Genomic DNA, 21,683 nt, shown 5'->3' on the forward strand with positions numbered 1-21,683 from the left:
ATTCTCATAAAATTGCAACATTATTTCTCATAAGGATGCGACTTTATTGTAATATTTTGTCATTTTTGTAATATTTTGACTTTCTTAAATTATTTTAATGATGACTTTATTCCATAGTATTTTCACTCTATTATTTAAAAAAACAATTTTTACACAACTTAATTGTCCAAAAATAACATTGATTTAAAACATCCTTTTTTTTTAAAAAAAAAGGAAAAAACAATATTTAAACTTTATGCTTCTAAAATGACGTTATTCTCATAAAATTAACATTTTTTTCTTGTAAAATTCCAACTTTTTTTTAATATTTTGACTTTATTCTTGTAAAAATTTTCCCTTTTTGCTGCTGCTGCTTGATTATTATTATTTTTTTTTTTACTTTTCTTACGGGTTTATTTTTGTAAAATTGCAATAATTTTTTCCACTTTTTTCTCTTCATATTTTGCCTTTATTCTTTTTTTAAATTTCAACTTTCTTTCTGGAAATGTTCTTCTCAACGTTCTAACTTTATAATATTTTGACATTATCTTGTAACGTAACAACATCTTATGCCGCGTCATTTTCCAAAAATTGTCATGATCATCAGTATTTCAACTTTATGCTCATAAAACAACATTATTTTTTTATTTTTCCTCATAATATTACGACGTTATTCTCTTACATCTCTCTTTTTCTTGTGAAATTACAACTTTTGGGTTTTTTTTCCCCCCCAAATATTTCAACTTTCTTCTTAAATAATCTAATCTAATAAATAATCTTAATCTCTTCATCCTGTGATATTTAATACTCCAGACTACTTGACCTTCTGGGCCATTCGACAGTAAGCACGTGTGTGTGTGTGTGTGTGTGTGTGTGTGTGTGTGTGTGTGTGGCTTCCAGGGAGACGCAGGTGTTGCGTTTGGGGTGCCGAGCCTTTGGAGACTCTTCAAACCACTGAGGACCACAAAGACCGCTTTTTTAAATTTGTTATTTAAAATTAATTTTCTCTCCACTTTTGCTATTAGGACCCTCGGGTGTGAAACGATTCTCCCTCTTCGGCAGTTATCTAACAAGCTGTGGTCACGTGGCACCACCCAGTGGCCCAGTAGACGCATTGCAGCTTTTAGGTGAATTTGTTTTCAAGTGTTTTTTGGGGTGGTTTTTTTGCCACGTGTTCCACTTCAGATTCTCTTTCTTCTTGAACGTTGGGCTTTCTAGACAGGTCACGTGCTGGCAAATAATGACACGTTGCTCATCATTCATGCTGTCACATTCATTCAGAAATGATGTCATTCAATTGTAGTCAATGAATATTTAATAATAATAATAATAGTAATCATTCATTTGTTAATCATTAAATGACATATTGAATTAAATATGACATTCAGTTCAAGTCATGACTGAATTTTTGACTAAATTCATACATAAATAAATATACCTTATATTTGATTTATTAACGAAATAATGAATATTGAAATAAATAAAATGAAGAAATAATGAGTACAAAAAATAATTAAATAAAAAAAGTAAATAAGTTCAGTCAAGTCAAATATTAATTCAATCAAAAATAAGTAAGAAATGAATTGGTTAAATAATTGTAGTAGTAATAATTAGAAATGAATTATCATTAATTAATTCATTACAATTATATTTTTTTAATTGACAGAATTTCTGACTGATTTTTTTAAAGGAATATTTATTTTGAAATGCACAAAAAATTAAGAAATTAATAAATATATTTTAATTTACAAAATAATTAAAAATAAAGAAATTAATTACTTAATTGTTTTGAGTATTTTTTTTTAAAGTATGAAATTGAGAAACATTTATTAGGAAATTAATAAATATTTCTTCTATTTAAAAGTAAAAAAAAAAGTAAATTACTTAATTTATTATTAATAATAATGTAAACTCCATATTCAGTCAAGTTAAAAAATTTAATTAATTAGAAATCACTTGATTAAATAATTCTAAAGAACTAATAAATTATCATTCATATGTTATTACACAATTAATAAATGAAATAAATTTAATTTACCAAAAAATAAATTAATGAATATATTTTAATTTCCAAAATAATGAATAATGGAGAAACTACGTAATTGATGATTGTTTTTGATGATTTGTAAAATAAATATATATATATATATATATATATATATATATACATATATATGTACCTGTATATATCTTTCATTTTGAAATTGAGAAATATTTATTAGGAAATTAAGAAATATTTCTTAATTTTAAATTTTTTTTTCAAAGAATTACTTCATAATTTGGCTTATACAAATTGCAAAATCAGTCAAGTCAAATAATGAAATCAATCAAAATAATTCAGAAATTGCTGGATTAAATAATACTAAAAAATTATCATTAATAATTCGTCATGTAATAAAAAAAAATGAATTGTGCATTTTTGACAGAATATTTAAATGAATATATTTTAATTTCCAAACTATTAAGAAACACTTTACTTGTTTTGATTTATTTTTAAAAAAAATCACTTGTCTTTCATTTTCAAATTGAGAAATATTTATTAGAAAATTGAGAAATATATATTTCTTTTTTTTATGAAGAAGTAAATTATTTCATAATTTAGCTTATAAACTTTCACTCAAGTCAAACAATTTAATCAATCAGAAATTATTCAGAAATTGCTTGATTAAATAATGGTAAATAATTATCATTAATAATTAATCACGCAATAAAAAGATTGTTAATTTAGTGCATTTTTGACTGAATTTGTAAATGAAGAATTTTTTTTTTTTAATTGACAATTTTAAAAAAAAATATATTTAAATTTTGAAATGATTATGGAATAAATGACTTGTTTTGATCATTTATTAAGAAATGAAGATGCATCTCACATTTTGAAATGTAGAAATATTTATTCGGAAATTAAGAAATATTTCTTAATTTTATATATTTTTAAGACATAAATTGCGTCATCATTTAGCTACGAAAAACTCCAAATTCAGTCCAAAATGCATTCAGAGAAAACGTTAAAAGAAGTGTAAAAATATTTGTAATTTATTTCTTCGCAGAAATGGAACTCTTCAAAATAAGACATACATTTCTTAACGATTACGCCGATTCAGCATCACATAAAAAGAGGAAAAAAATGGTGAAAAAGTACTGCTTCACATCAAAAAAAAAAAAAAAAAAAAAGAGCTTGTCCATTTGAATGAAAAGAAAAAGACACGGTGACGTAAAGCGTCTTGGCTGTGCATCACATCGTTTATTTATTTTTACCGTTTACTAAAAATGTCTGCTGTAAAACGTTGACGGTGGAAAAACCCCAACGACTGTTCCCCGGAATCACACTCCCTTGTTTTCAAACGTGGCGGTGGTACCTGAGCGAGCCCCGCCCGCCTCCCCGCCTTGCTCACAATTCCGACACATTTTAAAGTGCAAAGACAAAAAACAAAGTCGTGTTTCCCCTTCGGAGTACCTTTACGCCGCTGCTGAAAAAACCCAGCCCCGTGTCCCGTCTTTGAATGCGTCGTCTGCTTCTTCAGACCGCGGCGCAGTTACAAGCGCACACCACAGGAGGGCGCCACAGGAGACTTAAAACGGTGTCATACATGGGAATGAATGGGAATAAAATGTAAACGTGCGCGATCCGACACACTGTCGAATTTGAGCTTGAAAATGGGGTCTATTTTATGCATGTTTGTATTTATTTCTGCAACATAAATGACTTTGCATGAATAAGCTCACCTTTCTATTTGTATCCACCATTAAATCCCATGTCGTCATGAAATGGTGATTATTCCCATACATCATCATAATAGTGAAGGTTTCTTCATCAACCTGCTGCTGTTTTATTATAAAATACCCGTCTGTAACGTGTGCAGCGTCTCTCCTTCAGGGGCGTGGCTTGTGAAAGGGGGCGTGGCATCTTTATAAAGCTGGAGGGAGGCGGTTTAAAACAAAAGAAGAAAGGAGGGGGCGGGGCATCTTCAGGCGGCACTACCTGTGGACGGGCAGGTGGAGGCCGTTGAGGGTGTGGGGCGGGGTCGGGGGCGGGCGCAGCTCCAGCTGGGCCAGGAGGGAGAAGTGGTCCGAGGGGATGTGAGGGTGGGGGCAGCCCGTGATGTTGTTGTCCGCCAGCCACTGGTGGTCCAGCGGGCCCAGCAGGCCCAGGACGCTCATGCGGGTCCTCGAGAAGAAGATGTAGTCGATCACGCCCTGCGAGGCAAACGTGAGGGTCACGTGGTGGGGCGGGAGGGGCGTCTTGGGCGGCGGCGGCGCCCTTACCTTGAAGTCGTAGGTGTAGTTGGTGTACGGCATGAGGCTGCCCTCGTAGGCGCTCTTCAGCTGGAAGCTGTGCGTGATGCTCCCGTCCGCGTTGCCGTTCTTGCCGTTGCAGCTGAAGTTGCTCAGACACTCGTTGTAGCGCAGCTCCTTGAAGTCCTTGTGGTTGTCCGCCACGCCGCCGTCGCTCAGGTACTCCACCACGCCTGCGGAGGCGGAGGTTAGTTTGGACAGCGAGGACCGGCGAGGGCGGTCCTACCTACCTGAGTCGGGCAGCGAGTTGAGGTCGGCGCACAGGACGATGGGGATGGAGGACGGGTCGGAGGACGGTGAGCCGGCGCCCGCCGCCGAGCCCGACGCCCTTTCGGCGATGCTCTTCAGCTCCGACAGGAACATCATGGTCTGGATCAACTTGACGTCCGAGTACTCGGGGTCCCAGTGCATGTGGGCGTTGGCCACCAGGAGCAGCTGCCGCTCGGGCGCCGTCTTCACGCCTGAAACAAAAAACATCAGCGGACGCCCTTTTCTTGCGCAATTTGCTTTTTCCCCAGCTTTTGTCTTTTTTCATGTTTAATTGTATTTTTTCGTAATTCTTTTACTATCATTCGTGGTATCAACATTTTGGGTTTTTCACCTTCCATTACGACTTTTTGCTCTTTTTGTCCCCAACGTTTGTTTCCCCCCCATGTTTAATTGTATTCTTTTCATAATTATTATATTCATATTAGTGTTATTAATAGCAACATTTTCACTTTTTCTCCTTACTTTACACCTTTTTGCTCTTTTTTTGCTTTGGCTTTTTCTGACATGTTTAATTGTTTTTTCTTCATAATTAACAGGTCAGGCAAAATGATCTGACACATTTGCAGGTTAAATAAAAGGCAAATAAAGTAAAGTAATTTTGGAAAAGTACATATAATGAAATTTTTTTCATAGAATGCCATTTTGCTTTGTTTCTTTATAATCCCATTGTTTTTCGTTTCTTTTTCAGTTGCTGCCATGAATTGGACTGGTGAGCATCGCGCTTTTATTGTGGAAACATTTATCAAAACAAACGAATGTGTAACTGCAACACAACGAGCGTTCCGTTTGCACTTCAATCTTGGTGGACATGATCCGTAGCAGCAAACGCCATCTTGTTATGGTCACCAACTTCACAGCTACTGGATCTGCATTGAGTGTGTGGACAATAATGGATCCCATTTGACTGATTTCATTTTTAAAACATCATGAAACAGAATGGCATTATACGTACTTTTCCAAAATAAAAACACTTTCTTGTTTCTTTACTTTATTTGCCTTTTATTTAACCTACAAATGTGTCACATCATTTTGCCTGACCCTGTATTATTGTTATTAGTGGTATTAGTATCAACATTTTGGGGTTTTCACCTTCCATTACACCTTTTTGCTGTTTTTTCCATTTTGTTGTTTATTTGGATTTTTTCACATTTATTATCTTTCAATTTTGCTGTTTTTTTCCCCCATTTTCATGTTTAATTGTATTTTTTTCATAATTATATTATTATTATTATGCTATTATTAACATTTTAATGCTTTCGCTTGACATTACACAGTATTGATTTTTTTCCCTGACTTTTGCTGTTTTTGTGTGTTTAATTGTATGTTTATGATTATTTGTTTTATTAGTGTCAATATTTTGACTTTTTGTCCTTACATTACGCTTTTTCTTTTGCCGTTTTTGTGTTTCATGTTTTCAGTAACCCCTCAAAAACCTGTTTGCAATCTTCTAAATACAGATTCTAACATTATTGGAGGCCTCTAGACGTGAAATAACACCCCTATAGACTCCTTTACACTCCTACTACCCAATATAGTAGACATAATAAGAGAAATTAACACAAGTAAGACATAGAAAACCTGTTTATGACCTTCTAAATACAGTTTATAACATTATTAGAGCCCTCTATAGATGAAATAACACCCCTATAGACTCCTTTACACTCCTACTACCCAATATAGTAGACATAATAAGAGAAATTAACACAAGTAAGACATAGAAAACCTGTTTATGACCTTCTAAATACAGTTTATAACATTATTAGAGACCTCTATAGATGAAATAACACCCCTATAGTCTCCTTTACACTCCTACTACCCAATATAGTAGACATAATAAGAGAAATTAACACAGGTAAGACATAGAAAACCTGTTTATGACCTTCTAAATACAGTTTCTAACATTATTAGAGCTCTCTATAGATGAAATAACACCCCTATAGTCACCCTTACACTACTATTACCCAATATAGTAGACATAATACGATAAAATAAGACATAGAAAACCTGTTTAAAACCTTCTAAATACAGTTAACTGTGGAGCCCTTTATACATAAAATAACACCCTTATAGTCACCTTAACACTATTTACTCCTTTTACCCAATATAGTAGACATAATAAGAGAAAATAAGACATAATATACACTCCCACATTGGGAGTGTACCTTGTTTGTTGTTATTTTTACTTCCTGTTCTGTACAGTACTTCCTGTGGTGGCGATTGTCTCATCAATGTAACATTACTGACACCTAGTGGCCAGTGTGGACGACTCCATATCATCACGACACCTTTGGAATGCCTTGTATTTTACTTAATTTAGCCACTTTTATGCTTGAAAATGCTTCACTTAGGCAAAAAAAACCCTGTCAAATTATCTTAAATATGCATAATTACGGACTAATAATAGGCTTTATTCTACCACGAAACAGCAGTATTGTTTTAATGGACATATTTGACAACCGCTGATTACTGTCTGTATTTTTTCTATCTCTTAAAGCTTGAGGCAATGTTTGAAGTCCCATTTGCGCGTTCTTAAGTGCCATGCAAGTGTAAAAAGAAGCGAGGCAGCCTTGCTCATGTATCTTACCTCCAGAGAACAGGTCCTTGTTGACCTCCAGCAGCACGGCCACGCCGATGTTGTCTTTGGTCATCACTCGGTTCAACATGACCTCCGACCCTTCCGAGTTGGCCATGGCCACCTGGTTGAACTCCACCGCGTGTTTCTGCACCAGGCTGAACCTGCGCATGAAACGCTCACATTCATAACCTCATAGAAACATATGATCATTACGTGTATTGAAATACAATTTAACGTAAAAAGGAGGAAAAAGATCAAATGTCATAACGCTAATAAAAATAATAATTATTAGGAAAAAATGTTTTTTAAAAAAGCCAAAAAGGCTTAATGGAAGAAGAAAAGCTTAAAATGTTGACACTAATAACACTAATATATTAATAATAATAATGATCATTAAGAAAAAATATACAATTAAATATGAAAACAAAGGAAAAAAACAACTAAAGTTTTTTTTAAAAAGCTACATAAATAATTATGAAAATATACATTTAAACATGAAAAAAAAAGTAAATCGGGGGGGGACTCAAAAAGGCATAATTGAAGAAGAAAAAGTCAAAAATGTTGATAGTAATAACACTAAAACAATAATTATTATGAAAAAAATGCAATTAAACATGAAAACAAAACCAGCAAAAGTTGAAAAAAAGGCAAAAAAATTCATAACAGAAGGAGAAAAAGTTAAAATGGTGTTAGTAAAAACACTAATATAATAATAACAACAACAACAACAACAACAACAACAACAACGGAAAAAAATACAATAAAACAGAAAAACAGCCAAAAAAGCTTAATGGAAAAAGAAAAGCTTAAAATGTTGATACTAATAACACTAATATAATAACAAGAATGTTCATTAAGTTAAAAAAATACAATTAAATATGAAAACAAAGGAAAAAAACAGCAAAAGTTTTTTAAAAAGCTACATAAATAATTATGAAAAAAATACAATTAAACATGAAAACAAAACTAAAAACAATACATGTTGGGGAAAAAATCCAAAAAGGCTTAATGGAAGAAGAAAAGCTGAAAATGTTGATACTAATAACACTAATATAATAATAATAATGATGATGAAGAAAAAAAATACAATTAAAGCAAAAGTTTTTAAAAAAGCTAAATGAATAATTATGAAAAAAATACATTTAAACATGAAAACAAACAAAAAAAAACAACCAGCAAATGTTATTAAAAAAAAGAGCAAAAGGGGATAACGGATGGAGAAATAGTTAAAATGTGTGTACTAATAACACTAATATAATAACTACTATGGAAACTATACAATTAAATGTGAAACCAAAAAAAACTAAATGTCAGGGGGGAAAAAACCAAAAGGGCATAATGGAAAAAGAAAGTTGATACTAATAACACTAAAATAATAATTAAAATAATAATTATTATGAAAAAATACAATTAAACATGAAAACAAAAACAGTAAAAGTTGGACAAAAGGCCAAATTACTTGTAATGGAAGGAGAAAAAGTTAAAATGTTGGTAGTAAAAACACTAATATAATCATAATAATAATAACTATGAAAAAATACAATTAAACATGAAAACAAAAAAAATTGGGGAAAGAGAGCAAAAAGGCATAATGGAAGGAGAAAAAGTTAAAATGCTGATACTAATAACATTAATAGAATAATTATTATTATGAAAACATACAATTCAAAATGAAAACGACAAAAAAACAAAACATATTAGGACCACCACAAATAGATTTGACGCAACCTGTTTGCCGTGACTCTTAGACACGTACGCACATAACGCACCTGGTCTGCCATAGAATAAGAAGACGCAGCACGAGGGATCAGTGTCACCACTTTGGGGCTACATTTAGCCAGTAATCACCACCCGTTTTGAAAAAAGCGACTAGCGACTATCTAATTACGAGTCACCCCCCCTCCCCCCCGGTAACCTACCGCCTCCACAGATAGATTGCTATCCTGTGGGAAAGACTTATTAATATGTCAAGAAGAAGAAGAGGAGACGTGCGTGAAAACTCACTTTTCCGTCTTGAAGAAGACGGCGCAGCCGTCCACGTGCTTCCTCTCCTGCTCCGACACCAGTTTGGCTCGGGACTTGGGGCAGAAGTAGCCGTCGTAGCCGCGCTCCTTCAGTGTCTCCAGGAACAGGGCGTAGTACTGCTCCGTCTCCACCTCCTGTACGCACAACGTTTACAAACACACTGCCAACAATCCGTCCACCCGACTCCTCGCCGGTGCACACCTGCAGGCTGATGATGTCGGCGTCGCCGTTGCTGATCTCCTCCAAAATGCCTTTCTTGCGGTACTCCCAGGTGAGCGCCCAGGACGGACAGTAGCCATAGAGCTGCCGCGTGGCGTACTTGTCGCACAGCACGTTGTAGCACATGACGGTGAAGGCAGCTGCGGGGGGGAGGAGGGGACCGCTCGGCATCACAAAGAAATGTAGCGAGCTGAGACACACACACACACACACACACACCTGTGGGGAGCGCTTGGTCTCGTTCCTGCAGGCTGATCCACGGTCTTTGGGGCAGCTGCTCTGGGTGCACTGTAAACACAACCCGCCGTTAGCGCTCACCCCATCCGGGGGGCTACCTCAGCTAGTTAGCGCTACCTGCTAGATTGTCCAGCATGTAGTTTAAAAGCTTTCGTGTTCCGTCCGGTTCCTGGTACAAGTTGAGGATGTCTTGGGACAACGGGTTTCCTGCAACGAGACGTAACGACTCTGGAATGAAGGAATGCGGCGATTGTTACACAAAGTGTCGTTTTCACGCCCCCAAACTGACCTTTCAGCCCGAGCGTTTGCAACTGAAAAAGCTTCCCGAGTTCGTAAGGCAGCGCTCGTAGAAGGTTGTTGTTTAAAAGCAGCTCCCTGCAAGAAACCCAAGGATCGACATTCGTATTGCAACAATACTTCCAACAAACTTGCAACAGTCCTCATTTATGGATGGAATGTTCTCATAGTTAGGGCATAGGAAACCTTATTACAACCTTCTCAATACGGTTTTTAACTTTATTAGAGGCCTATAGACATGAAAAACACCGCTACGATCACCTTTACACTCCTATTTCTCGATATAGTAGATATAATAAGAGAAAATAAGACAAAGAAAACCTGTTTACCACCTTTTAAATGTTTTTTTATATTATTAGAGCCCCACAGACATGAAGTATGAACATTAAACATACAAAACCTGTTTAGACCTCTAGATATGAAATAACACCCCTATGGTCACCTTTACACTCCAATTGCCCAATATAGTAGACATAAGACGAGAAAATAAGACATAAAAAAAACAGCTTAAGACCTTTAAAATGTTTTTTTAAACATTTTTAGAGACCTCTAGACATGAAATAACACTCCGATTACCCAATAAAGTAGACATAATAATATGAGAAAATAAGACATAAAAAAACTGTTTAGAACCTTTTAAATATGTTTGTAAACATTATTGGAGACCTCTATATGTGAAATAACACCCCTATAGCCAACTTTGCGGTGCTATTACCCAGTGTGTGAGACATGATGTTAGCGTCTTCAGCCGGGGTCCTACCTGAGAGAGACCATGTTGCCCAGCTCAGCGGGCAGACTGCGGAGCTTATTGGACGACAGGTTCAGGAAGACCAGGTTGGGCAGCTTGGCGATGTCTGGCGGGATGCGGGTCAGGTTGTTGTCATTGATGTGCAGCGCCGTCAGGTGGGTCAGCGTCCACAGCGAGCTGCTCAGACTCCGCACTCGCCCTGCAGAAATCAATGGAATCAAAATCAGGCCTTGAACTCTGCAACGACGGCTCACGCGTGCGTTCGAACTGACCAGATATCTCTAGCTCCGCCCACTGAGACTTCTTCCCGCTGGCCGCCTCCTCGGCTGACATGATGGTGTAACATCGGCGAGGATCTGGAGGATCATATTTTTCCTTTGGCATACCGCTTAATCTGTGGGATTATTTCACTCTGTTACTACCACCGTAGACCAGAGTTTCCCATACGTTCATTTACTTGCCACGGCCTGCCATTAATAAATGTGGACCGCCACAACCACATTGCAGTCCTGTGGGAAACGCTGTACACACATGGGAAAAATAGAAATGTAGTTCATGCTGAGGCACGTCGCCACTGAGGTGAAATATGAAAATGCATACTTCTACATCACAGCGTATCATATCACCCTTTTGTCCAGTCACATCACCCTGCGTCATGCATCACAAACCAGGAAGTGGCCTGCTAACTTTACAGTAGTAACACATGAAAAAATAAACAAACACAGTTTGAGTCACGAGGAAACTGGTCTCTTAACCCTGGAACCAAAAATGGTACGGTCCTGTTTGTCGCATCATCCTCCATGAACCAGGAAGTAGCCTGCTAACTTTGGTGATAAGCGGGAAAAATAAACAAACACAAATACAGCAATCAACACTGTTTGGGTCACAACAAAACTGGCCCCTCAACTTTGGAACAAAAAATGGTCCCGTTTGTCCTTTCGCATGATCCTGTGTCATGCTCCACGAACCAGGAAGTAGCTTGCTAACTTTAGTAATAAACAAAAAAAAAAACACAGTTTGAGTTAAAAGAAAACTGGCCCCTCCACTCCGGAACCAAAAATGGTACAGTCCCGTTTGTCCATTCGCATCATCCTGCGTCATGCTCCACGAACCAGGAAGTAAACGGACAAACAGAAATACAGCGTTCTGCTTCGTTAGAATCGCGAGGAAACTGGCCCCTCAACACGGGAATCAAAAACGGCACGGTCCCATCGGTAACATCTTCCTCCGCGACACAGGAAGCGGCCTGCTGATGTATGAACATACAAACAAACAAATGTGACACCTTTCCACGTTGCAAACAGTTCATCGTTGTCAAATGATTTTCCTTATGTTTTGTGGTGCAGGTTAGTTCGACGCTGCACTGACACGGTCAACTTTTAGCCGCGTTACGTGTTTAAATTCAAGCAGCCACCGGTGTGTCTGAAGCGAAGCCTGCCACTATTAATAACAACAATCACATGCATGCTATCACGTAGGCGCTGCATCCACGAGGTTAGCCTGAGGTGACAAGTTTGCAAAAAGTCTTACATAACTTGTTGACACGCCGGCAGGTTCCCAAGCGAGGAGCGCCCCGGGCCTCTGGGCACGGGGTCACACGCACGGTTAAAAAGTGCACAAATATTATGGCTCACCGTGAGGCTTGGAAGCAGTGGAGGAGTTGTTGATTTGGGAGGGCTTGTAGCAGCTTTTTTTTTTTTTTTTGCAAATGGAAACTATGCACAAGTGTCAACTGCAGGCAACAGCTGAGGAGCCAAACATAGCTGCCCCACGTGACCGCCAGCTGTCACTCACCTGGCAGGTAGCCACGCCCTCCGCACGCGCCACCGCCAACAAGTTTAGAACGCAAATAAAACATGGCGGTGAGCGCTTTACTAGAAAGCGCTTAGGAGTGGAACTAACAGGGGTGCCTCAAGGCAGGGCGCTTGATTTGTGTGGCAAGCGGCAGCAAAGGAACGCACCGCCGTGCAAAGCGAGGCAACAGCTGCCCCCCTACAGCACCAGACACAGTGGCTCTACCAGCCGACATTAACGTTTAAGACCCGCGACAACAACGCCTGTAGCGACATGCTCCATAGCGGTGTTACCTTCATTCGGGGACGGTGGTGGACGAGTTAACATCGGCGGCGACATGCAGACGCGACTGCTGGAGGAGACGTCCAGACCCTGAACGTCTCGGAAACACAAGGGCGAACAACAAACGACACTTCCGCCTCACTTCCGCTCGTGCCCGACTGCGCGCTCCGGTTAGCGTGCATTAGCGTAGCATTGCTAAGAGATGCTAACGTGAAGTCTGTCAAATGGGGGGAAATGATTTTAGAGAATTCATCGTTGCTTTATAATTGATCGGACACTACTTTATTGTTTAAACCTACAGTCAATGTTTTTTTGCTTTGTTTTTTCTGAGAAACCTTGTGGCAAGCTATTTAGTACGTCCAAATAAAGCTTACGCCGGTGACGTAAAACATCTCTCTAAACAAATGTATTACGGTGCAAAATATTCTTTGCTCCAATCGCTAAACCTCGTTTAAAATGCAGCTTCATTATCCTCGGGTCAAGTTTTTCAGTCAAATGTACATTTGTGCATTGAAAATATGTGCCGTTGGAAAAAAATAAACCAAAAGTGCGAGTATCTTTTAACACTGTCAAATAAAACTTTGATTTACTCGGCTATGGACAGTGATATTTGCACGATGACAATTTCGCATTGAAGTCTTGTGTCGCTGCCTTCCCAGGCGGAACCAATATTCCGCCGTGCGTTTTACCCGGATCACCGTTGTCCGCCAACATGGCAACCTGCGCGCTCACTGTATGGAAAGGTCAGTTCCGTTTGTTTTACTTAATTTATACCCACTGACGTTTATTATTAGCGTCGTATATGTGTTAAAAACGGCATAGAATACCACTTTTTGCGCTTACGGTGCTCTTGTTGTTGGCTAAAAAAAAAGCTAAACTGCCGCTAACGCGCCTTCTCTTGGGGCTAACTGTGTTGTTGTGTCGCAAAGCTAGCTCCTCGCGCTGGACCTTCACGTCTATGAGCTTTATTTGTTAAACCTATCGCTACCTTCTGATGTTAGAAGGAAGGAGGCACACTTGAATGCTTCATATTCGTGTTGGGTGCATGACATAGACAAACTAATGTGGCCTCTTTACGGTACGTTAAGAAGTTTTGCACTTTCCTCGCCACATAAAACATGTTGCCGCTTCTCACCAGTTGTAGCAGGATGTCGGAGGCAGCTTCTGAGTGGCGGCGCTCCCACCTACACAGCCTTTCCCTCCTGCAGCATCCCCGCCAGGACCTTTGCTGCAGCCGCCGCCATCAAGTGAGTTCAAAAGAAGACATTTGTCTCCTCTGACGTGACTGTATTCCTTCGTTCTGTTTTCCCATTAGGACACGAAAAAGGGGGAAGAAAGAGGACAAGGAGCCAGAGGTGAAGAAGGAGCCGAGGGTCATCGATGACAAAGACCGACACAAGCCCTTTGGGAAGACGGCGTGGGCGCCTGTGGACGACGTCTACATCCTGAGGTACTACCCGAGGACCGTGTACAGCGTCGCCGACGCCGTCGACCTGCTGAAGAGCTACCAGGTGTTGGACTTCACCGCCCACAATCAGCCTGTCTACGTGGACCTGAAGCTCGACATGAAGCTGGAGAAGAAGGTCTGATTTTCTTGTTTGACATTTTAGCCGGTAAGATCCTTTTTCAATTTCCTTTTTATAGAAAAAAGTTGACCCCTTCGTCAGCACGGTGCATCTTCCACACCCCTTCAAGACGGAGATGAACAAAGTTGTGGTGTTTACTGAGGTAAGGACTTTTGTGTTACACATCTGATGACCTGCTTTTAATAAAAGACCTTTTTGGCAGCGCTCTGCACATGTTTCATTCAGCGTTATTGAGATACTGCTTGTTTTTAGCATCTGTAATGCAGGGGTGTCCAAATGTTTCCCAGCGAGGGCCACATAACGAAAAATTAAAAGGATGCAACTTATAAGAAGTTAAATATATTTCAAGAAAAAACTACAGCTCAGCTTTGGGAAATCAGGGGAAAAAATCCTATCATTAGGATCGACTTTGCTCTTTCCCCTCCTTCCCCGTTTTTGCTGTTTTTTAACAAATATTTTAACTTTTTTCCTAAATTTTGTGAATGTTTTTATAATATTTTGACTTTATTCCCACTGAGTTGTAAAAAAATTCTCTTGACTATTTCAGCTCTATGCTACTAGTTTTATTTTTCCTCATAATAGTTTACGTTTATTTGCATATTTTTTCCTTCTTTTAGTATTATTATTATTATTATTGTTGTTAGACTTTATTATAATTGTTTCCCCATTTCTGTTGTTTTTTTTTGTTTTTATTGATTTTCAAAAAATATATTTTTTTTGGTTCTTATATTATTATATATTATATTATTTTTATATATAAAAAAATAAATAAAATAGTGTATTTTTTCTTTAATATTGAAACCATGCTACTAAAATGTAATTTTTCCTCGTAGTATTACAAGTTTATTATAATTTTTCCCCTGTTAGAATACAGCTTTTTTCTTTTGAATATTTTGACTTTATACTCGTAAAAATGACAGCAGATTTTGCCGTGTCTGCTGCTGTTTTTTTCTTCTATTTCAACTTTTTTTCTGGAAATTTTCTTCATGTAATGATGACCCTTTTCCAATATTTTGACTTTATTCTCGTAACATTTTAGCTGCAAAGTAAGGTTTTGCGCAACGTAATAATAACAAAAAATAATAATTTGTGATTTGTTTCTCATATTTCGACTTAAAATGAAAATAATAATAATAATAAATATATTTCTGCTACTATTTTACATTTTCCAACTATTTCAGCTTTCTTCATGTAAATGTTCTTCTCGTAATTATGACTTGATTTCTATTTTGACTTCATGCGAGTGTAACATAACCTTTTCAGCAACCTAATTTTCTAAAAAAATGACACCTGACAAAATAAAAAAAATAATTTCAAAAAATCAATAAAATAGCATCTTTTTTTCTTCAATATTTCAACCTCTTGCTACTCAAGTGACGTTACCTTTCCTCATAATATTACCAGTTTATTGGTGTAATTCCTTTTCCTAGTTAGAATACCACTTAAAAATATATATATTATTATTATTATTGTTGTTATGCTTTATTATTATTATTATTATTATTATTATTATTATTATTATTAAGTTTTTCCATGTTTTCTGTTTTTTTTAATTTACTTTATTTTCAAAAAAATGTACTTTTGGAAAAAAATGACATCTTTTTTTGTTTCTTATATTATGACATAAAATAAAAAAAACATTTACAAAATAAATCAAATTATGTGTGTATTTCTTTTTATTTTCCATTGCAACTTCCTTCTGGTCGGTTTTCTCCTGGTAATGATGACTTTATTCCCATGTTTGCTCTCGGAACGTGACTGGAGCGTAACGCCTTTTTTGTTTTGTTTGTCTCATATTACCACATAAAATAAAAAATAAATGGAAAAATGAAATATGATTTTTTTAAAAATATTTCAACTCTGTGCTTTTGTAATTTCTTTCCTCGTTGGAAGACAACCTTTTTTTCTTTTCAAATTTTGACTTTATACTCTTTTTTTTTTTTTTTTTTTTGTTTATTTTTTAATTGTCCAACTATTTCAACTTCTCGTCAATTTTCTTCTCATGACTGCATCCCCATAATATTTTGACTTTATTCTTGTAACGTTCCAACTGGAATGCTGCAGTTTTTTTTTTTTTTTAAGCAACCTAATTTTAAAAGAATTCCAACTTTGTTGTTTTGTTTGCTCCTCATATTACCGCTTCAAATACAAAATAAATAAGTTGAAGAAATACGTTTACAAAAAAACCCTTTTATCTTTAATATTTCAACGACTAAAATGACATTTTTCCTCACAAAATGCCGAGTTTATCGTTCCTCATCAGAATGCAACCGTTTTATTTATTTTAGTTTGACTTCGCACTTCCTTTCCTTCTTGGAATTCTGACTTTATTCCGACTCCCTTCACATTGTAACCACCTAATTAGGCAAAAATGACATCTTTTCTTTGATGTTTTGTTTGTTTCTCAATGATGACTTCAAATAAATGATGCAATCCGTTTAAAAATGAAATAAAATAACATATTTTTCTTCAATATTTCAACTTTATGCCACTAAAATGATGGCATATTTACTTTAGTTTATGCTTGGATTTTTTTTCTCATTATAATACAACTTTTGTTCTTTTATTATTTTCCTATGTTATAATAATAATTATTGTTATTATTATACTGGCTTTTCTTCTGCAGCTGTTTTTTTTTCTCCCAAATATTTCAACTTTTTCTTCTGGTGATTATGATTTACGTGATCATTTATTCCCAGATTTGGATGTTATTGTTGGGATTTAACCACCAGCTTAAAAAAACAAAACAAAACAAAATCACATCTTTTTTTCTTTTGTTTGTTTCGCATATTACAAGTTGAAATACCCAAAACATCACAATACAATAACATCTTTTTTTGTTTAATATTTTAACTTAATGCTACTAAAATGTTATTTTTTCACCATGAAATGAATTTTATTTTCATAACATTACTGCTGATTTTCCCATTTTTGCTGCTGTCCCCGCCCCCCTCTCCCCTCTTGTTAAATCAAATTTTTGGAAAGTGACGAGCCATATCGGCCCATTATTGGGCCAATAAAGTTTTTTTTTTAATGTGTCAAAGTAGCCATAATAACGTCCCAAAATGCTGTCCGCTTTTGCCCGTAGGATGTTAATCAAGCTAACGTGGCTAAGGAGGGCGGAGCCTCCTTTGTCGGAGGAGCGGAGCTCATTCAGCCGGTGAGTTTGTCCAACCCCCCCATCAAAGATGTCTTGTGCTCTTTTCAATTATTATTTTTGTTTGCAGATCTTGGATGACGAGATCGTTGCCGACTTCTACGTCTCCGTGCCTGAAATGCTGGCCAAGCTCACGCCGCTCAAAAACAAGCTGAGAAAGAAGTTTCCAAAGAGCAACAGAGGTGATCCCCTCCCCCAACAACCCCCACCCCCAGGAGCCTCCTGGTGGAACTACAAGCTTGACTCCCTTTGCCTCTTCAGGCTCGGTCGGCATCAACGTTCCCAAAATGCTGGAGCTCTTCAAGACGGGCCACGAGTACGCCGTGGAGAGCGAGTGCTACGTCAGGACGCAGATTGCCACGGTGCGTCACGCCCAGTAAAGTGGGCGGGGATTTTGTTGTTGTTGTTTTGGACCTGTGGTTGTTTTTGGTTTTTGCCAGCATTTATCTGTTCGTTTGTTTGTCTGTGTTCAAAATAACTTGAAAAGTTCTCAATGGATTTGGATGAAATATTCAGGAATTGTCGGAAATGGGATATGGAAGAGCTGATTACATTTTGGGGGTGATCCGGATCACCGTTTGGATCCAAAAATATTTTAAAGGATTCTTTTACATTGCTAGATAAGGTCATTTTCGGCATTTGTATATATAAACTCCACCAAAAAAAATGGTCAGAGCACTTATCCCGGACATTCAGCCATCATTCTAGGTTATCATGCTAATGTTAGCATGTTGGCATTGCTAGCATGCTAATGCTGGCATACGAGCATTTTTAGCTGTTTTCATGAGTAGACACATAAATAAACACCACTATCATGCTAGGTATTTGCATGCTAACATTAGCATGTGAATATTGCTAGCATGCTAGGATTAGAATAGTAGCATTTTTAGCCGTTTTCATGGGCAGACACTTATATCAACACTTAACACTATCATGTTGGGTGTTATCATGCTAATGTTAGCATGTTAACATTGCTAGCGTGCTAATGTTACCATACTAGCGTTTTTTGCTATTTTTATGGATAGACACATATACAAACACCGCTATCATGCTAGGTGTTAGCATGTTAACATTAGCATGTTAGCATCACTAGCATGCTCATATTACAATAGCATTTTTAGCCGTTTTCATGGGTAGACACTTTTATGAACACTTACCACTATCATGTTAGGTGTTGTTATGCTAATCTTAGCATGTTGACATTGTAATCGTGGTAACGTTGGCATACTTGCATATATAAACACTATCATGCTAGCATGCTAACGTTAGCATGTTAAAATTGCTAGAATGCTAACATGAGCATATTAGCATTTTTTTTATTTTCATGAATATGAACTTAAGCAGTGCTGTCATGAAAGGTGTTAGAATGCTGCTTTTAGTATGCTAACATTATAACATTTTTAGCATTTTCAGAGGTAGGCACATAATGCTACATGTTAGCATGTTAACATTGTTAGCATTTTTTAAGTCATTGAAACCCTTTCATGGTGTTTTTTTCATGGTCAAGGAATCCATATATATATATATAATATATATATATATACACACACTGTATATATAATATTTATATACACACACTGTATATATAATATTTATATACACACTGTATATATAATATTTATGATGTAAATCACAATGGCGAGTGCTTTTCTAGTGTTTATATATTTTATTCTTCCTGCAGCTGGACCTTCCCAAAGAACACATCCTCGCCAACCTGCAGACCATCCTCATGGACGTGTGCTCGCATCGGCCCGCCAATATGGGTACAACCACTCTTTAAGTGCCCTTCAAGTGGAAAAAGGAGTTAATGAAACGTGAATAACTCATGCGCTGTCATTCCAGGCCCCTTTGTCAAGCGCGCCATCATCACCAGTCACACCAGTGAGGCTCTGTGGTTCAACAGTGATGACCTTCTGCCCAAACTGGCTGAAGAATAACCCTCTCTGTGTGTATTTGTTGTACTTAGTAATAAAGTTCTTTGTTTTTTTAATCTCCTGACTTCTTGTTACCTGCAAGTGATGTCTTGTGTGTAATACCACCTGCGGTCACTAGGGGGCGGTGTTGGTCACCCTTGAACTTCACACGACTTTTTGTGGGGTTTTTTTGTTCTTATTACTTGGGACATTTGGACCAATTGTGACCATATTAGTAAATTAAATTATGCCTATTTATAATCATATAAAAATATAATGAATAATTCATTAAAAAATATATAGTTTATGAATATATTTTATTTTTTCATTATTTCGGCTCAAAAGAGGCAATTGTTTTATTTTTATTAAACTATTTAACCAAGTGCGGTTTAGTTTATTTTGACTGGTAATATTTGAATAAATTAATTTGATTTGTAATGTAATAATAAATAGTGATTAATTGACAAAAAATACAGTAAGTTTGTTTTTTTTATTTATATTCCTTTAGGCTCAAAAGTGGTCATTATCTTTAAGGCTACAGCAATAAACCAACGGTGTTGTTTTTATAAAACATTATTTTTCATGTATAAAAATAAAATATAATAAATGTATTTAAAATATATAAATAATATTTATTTTAATTTTGTCATTTAATTTTTATATGTTCAAATGAAAGGTTCAGTAAAATGATAAATATAAAAATATATGCATATATTGCGGTGTCTCTTGTCTTTGGTTGCCGTTAGATGGCGCACGTGTACCTAATAAAGTGCAATGGCGTCAAATCAGTGCTGCTCAAAACCAAAGTTGTGTGCGAGTGTGTGTGCGTGAAGCTCCTCCTCCTGCTGAGGAGGTGGTGACTCCTGGGAGGAGGTGTTGAGAAGGTGGAGGAGGAGGAGGAGGAAGGTGGGACGTCCTCCGGGTGTGAGGAAGAGGAGCACAACCAAACGTTCATCCTGCAGGAGCTGAGCACACTGCTCGTCACTTCCACGATCTTCTCATCCTGATCTCGCACACATTTGTTTCTTCCTCCAGAGTTCTCCGTGGGCGTGCACGCAGGCTTGGAGGGCGGGGCTGGACCGGACTTCACTTCTCCCGGCTGGGCTTCGGGACTTGGTCAGTCTTCCTGGCCGGAGAGCGCCAGCTCGCGTCTCGCTGCTGCTTTTGGATCCTTCCGGGACTTTTCTTCCCTCCTCGTGACGTCGGAACGAGCATGCACGGTTCTGCGGTTCCTGCCTGAGGCTCCCGGATCAAAGCCACTACCCTCACCCGGGACTGGACCTGGATTAGCAGGAGCATGGAGACTTGGTGGCTGTTTGTCGGCGCCCTGGCTGCAGTCCTGACCGCCCCGAGGGTGACACATGGTGGGTATTTTTGTCCCCCGTGCGCTCATGCAGTTGTTGGTGTTGTTATGTGGGTCAGGGGTTATCAGAGACCACCTCCAACATTCTTCATTTTCCTGCGAAAGTAGAGCTTTATGCACCCTGGGGGAGGTCACACACTACACCTGCTCTCTCTTACCGGGGAGTTTATCCATGTGGGAAAGAGTTCCACCAGTGGATTAGTGCAGGTTGGGTATTTGGGACTCTCCTGGGAAGGGTTTTCTCTCCTGATCTTTACACTTTTACTATTTCAAAGCCCAAATGTGATTGTTTAGGTATACTTTTGAAAGCAATGCTGACTGATGCACACTTCTTGGTGCAAAAAAAGCAAAAAAGCTCACTTTTTCAGTGAAATGACGAATGTGTTTCGTCAAAACTCGTAACGACGCACGTATACACAACAAACGACGCAACAAACGTGAATCAAATCCCATTAGAAAGTCTATCTTTCACATTTAAGTTCACAACATGATGAAAATAGAAATAGTCTGTCCCGGGGTCAAACTGTGGCCATCGCGAAGCCAAAAATGAACAATCGGTCAGCTGTTTGGAAGAAAACTAAGGGATAAAAAGAAGTTATGAGGATGAACACGCTTCCATCGAGCTTTAAGAGGTGTCCGAAGTGAGACACGCGGCACATTCTAAGAACAGGTATGAACCAGAAAAGGACAAAATAAAAACAACAGCAAAAATGGAAAAATTTGGAGTCATTTTATGAGAATAAAGTAAAAAAAAATTGTAATCAGACGAGAAAAAGTCATAATTTTATAAGAGTTATGTTTAATATTATGACAAAAAATTAAAAAAAAATAAGTTAGGTTGTAAAAAAAAGTTATAATGCTACGAGAATAATGTCAAAATATTATGTGATGAAGTCATAATTGCCCGAAGAAAATTTACAAGAAAAAAATTGAAATAGTTGGAAA

General features: G+C 37.3%; 3 protein-coding genes across 6 annotated transcripts in view; 2 read left to right on the top strand and 1 right to left on the bottom strand.

Moving 5' to 3' along the window:
- Positions 1-3,804: 3,804 nt before the first annotated feature.
- On the bottom strand, positions 3,805-12,867 carry cnot6l (CCR4-NOT transcription complex, subunit 6-like). Its single transcript, XM_054774579.1, has 12 exons — positions 12,731-12,867; positions 10,916-11,037; positions 10,656-10,842; positions 9,888-9,973; positions 9,716-9,805; positions 9,581-9,649; positions 9,344-9,501; positions 9,122-9,276; positions 7,127-7,278; positions 4,503-4,733; positions 4,243-4,445; positions 3,805-4,173 (listed from the first exon to the last, which is right to left on the bottom strand). The coding sequence occupies exons 2-12, from the start codon at positions 11,025-11,027 to the stop codon at positions 3,955-3,957; spliced, it is 1,662 nt and encodes a 553-aa protein (XP_054630554.1). The 5' UTR covers positions 11,028-11,037; positions 12,731-12,867; the 3' UTR covers positions 3,805-3,954.
- Positions 12,819-19,452, top strand: mrpl1 (mitochondrial ribosomal protein L1). 2 transcript variants are annotated; one of them, XM_054774580.1, is made up of 9 exons: positions 12,819-13,462; positions 13,858-13,966; positions 14,035-14,302; positions 14,364-14,447; positions 17,394-17,465; positions 17,533-17,644; positions 17,724-17,824; positions 19,144-19,225; positions 19,305-19,452. In XM_054774580.1, exons 1-9 carry the CDS (start codon positions 13,432-13,434, stop codon positions 19,397-19,399), a joined length of 954 nt encoding a protein of 317 aa, XP_054630555.1. In that variant the 5' UTR covers positions 12,819-13,431; the 3' UTR covers positions 19,400-19,452. The 2 variants fall into 2 exon arrangements, with proteins under 2 accessions (XP_054630555.1, XP_054630556.1); XM_054774581.1 differs by lacking the exon at positions 12,819-13,462 and adding an exon at positions 13,478-13,797.
- An 817-nt stretch (positions 19,453-20,269) lies between these two features.
- Positions 20,270-21,683, top strand: part of fras1 (Fraser extracellular matrix complex subunit 1) — a 218,192-nt gene continuing 216,778 nt past the window's right edge. For all 3 annotated transcript variants that reach the window (XM_054775017.1, XM_054775018.1, XM_054775019.1), the window contains exon 1: positions 20,270-20,739. In XM_054775017.1, coding sequence (XP_054630992.1) covers positions 20,673-20,739 — 67 coding nt within the window. In that variant the 5' untranslated portion in view covers positions 20,270-20,672. The remainder of the gene's footprint in view (positions 20,740-21,683) is intronic.

The sequence above is a fragment of the Dunckerocampus dactyliophorus genome, chromosome 4, assembly GCF_027744805.1.
Source record: "Dunckerocampus dactyliophorus isolate RoL2022-P2 chromosome 4, RoL_Ddac_1.1, whole genome shotgun sequence".
Classification (NCBI taxonomy): domain Eukaryota; kingdom Metazoa; phylum Chordata; class Actinopteri; order Syngnathiformes; family Syngnathidae; genus Dunckerocampus; species Dunckerocampus dactyliophorus.

Bases quoted from the DNA above. Each gene is read 5' to 3' on its own strand.
- cnot6l (XM_054774579.1), bottom strand. From the start codon at position 11,027: ATGCCAAAGGAAAAATATGATCCTCCAGATCCTCGCCGATGTTACACC. The intron at 9,806-9,887 runs GTCAGTTTGGGG...GTCTCGTTGCAG, and splicing joins GCAAACGCTCGGGCTGAAAG to GAAACCCGTTGTCCCAAGAC. The intron at 4,734-7,126 runs GTAAGATACATG...TTTTTGTTTCAG, and splicing joins CAAGGACCTGTTCTCTGGAG to GCGTGAAGACGGCGCCCGAG.
- mrpl1 (XM_054774580.1), top strand. From the start codon at position 13,432: ATGGCAACCTGCGCGCTCACTGTATGGAAAG. The intron at 17,466-17,532 runs GTGAGTTTGTCC...TTTTGTTTGCAG, and splicing joins GAGCGGAGCTCATTCAGCCG to ATCTTGGATGACGAGATCGT. The intron at 17,825-19,143 runs GTGCGTCACGCC...TTCTTCCTGCAG, and splicing joins TCAGGACGCAGATTGCCACG to CTGGACCTTCCCAAAGAACA.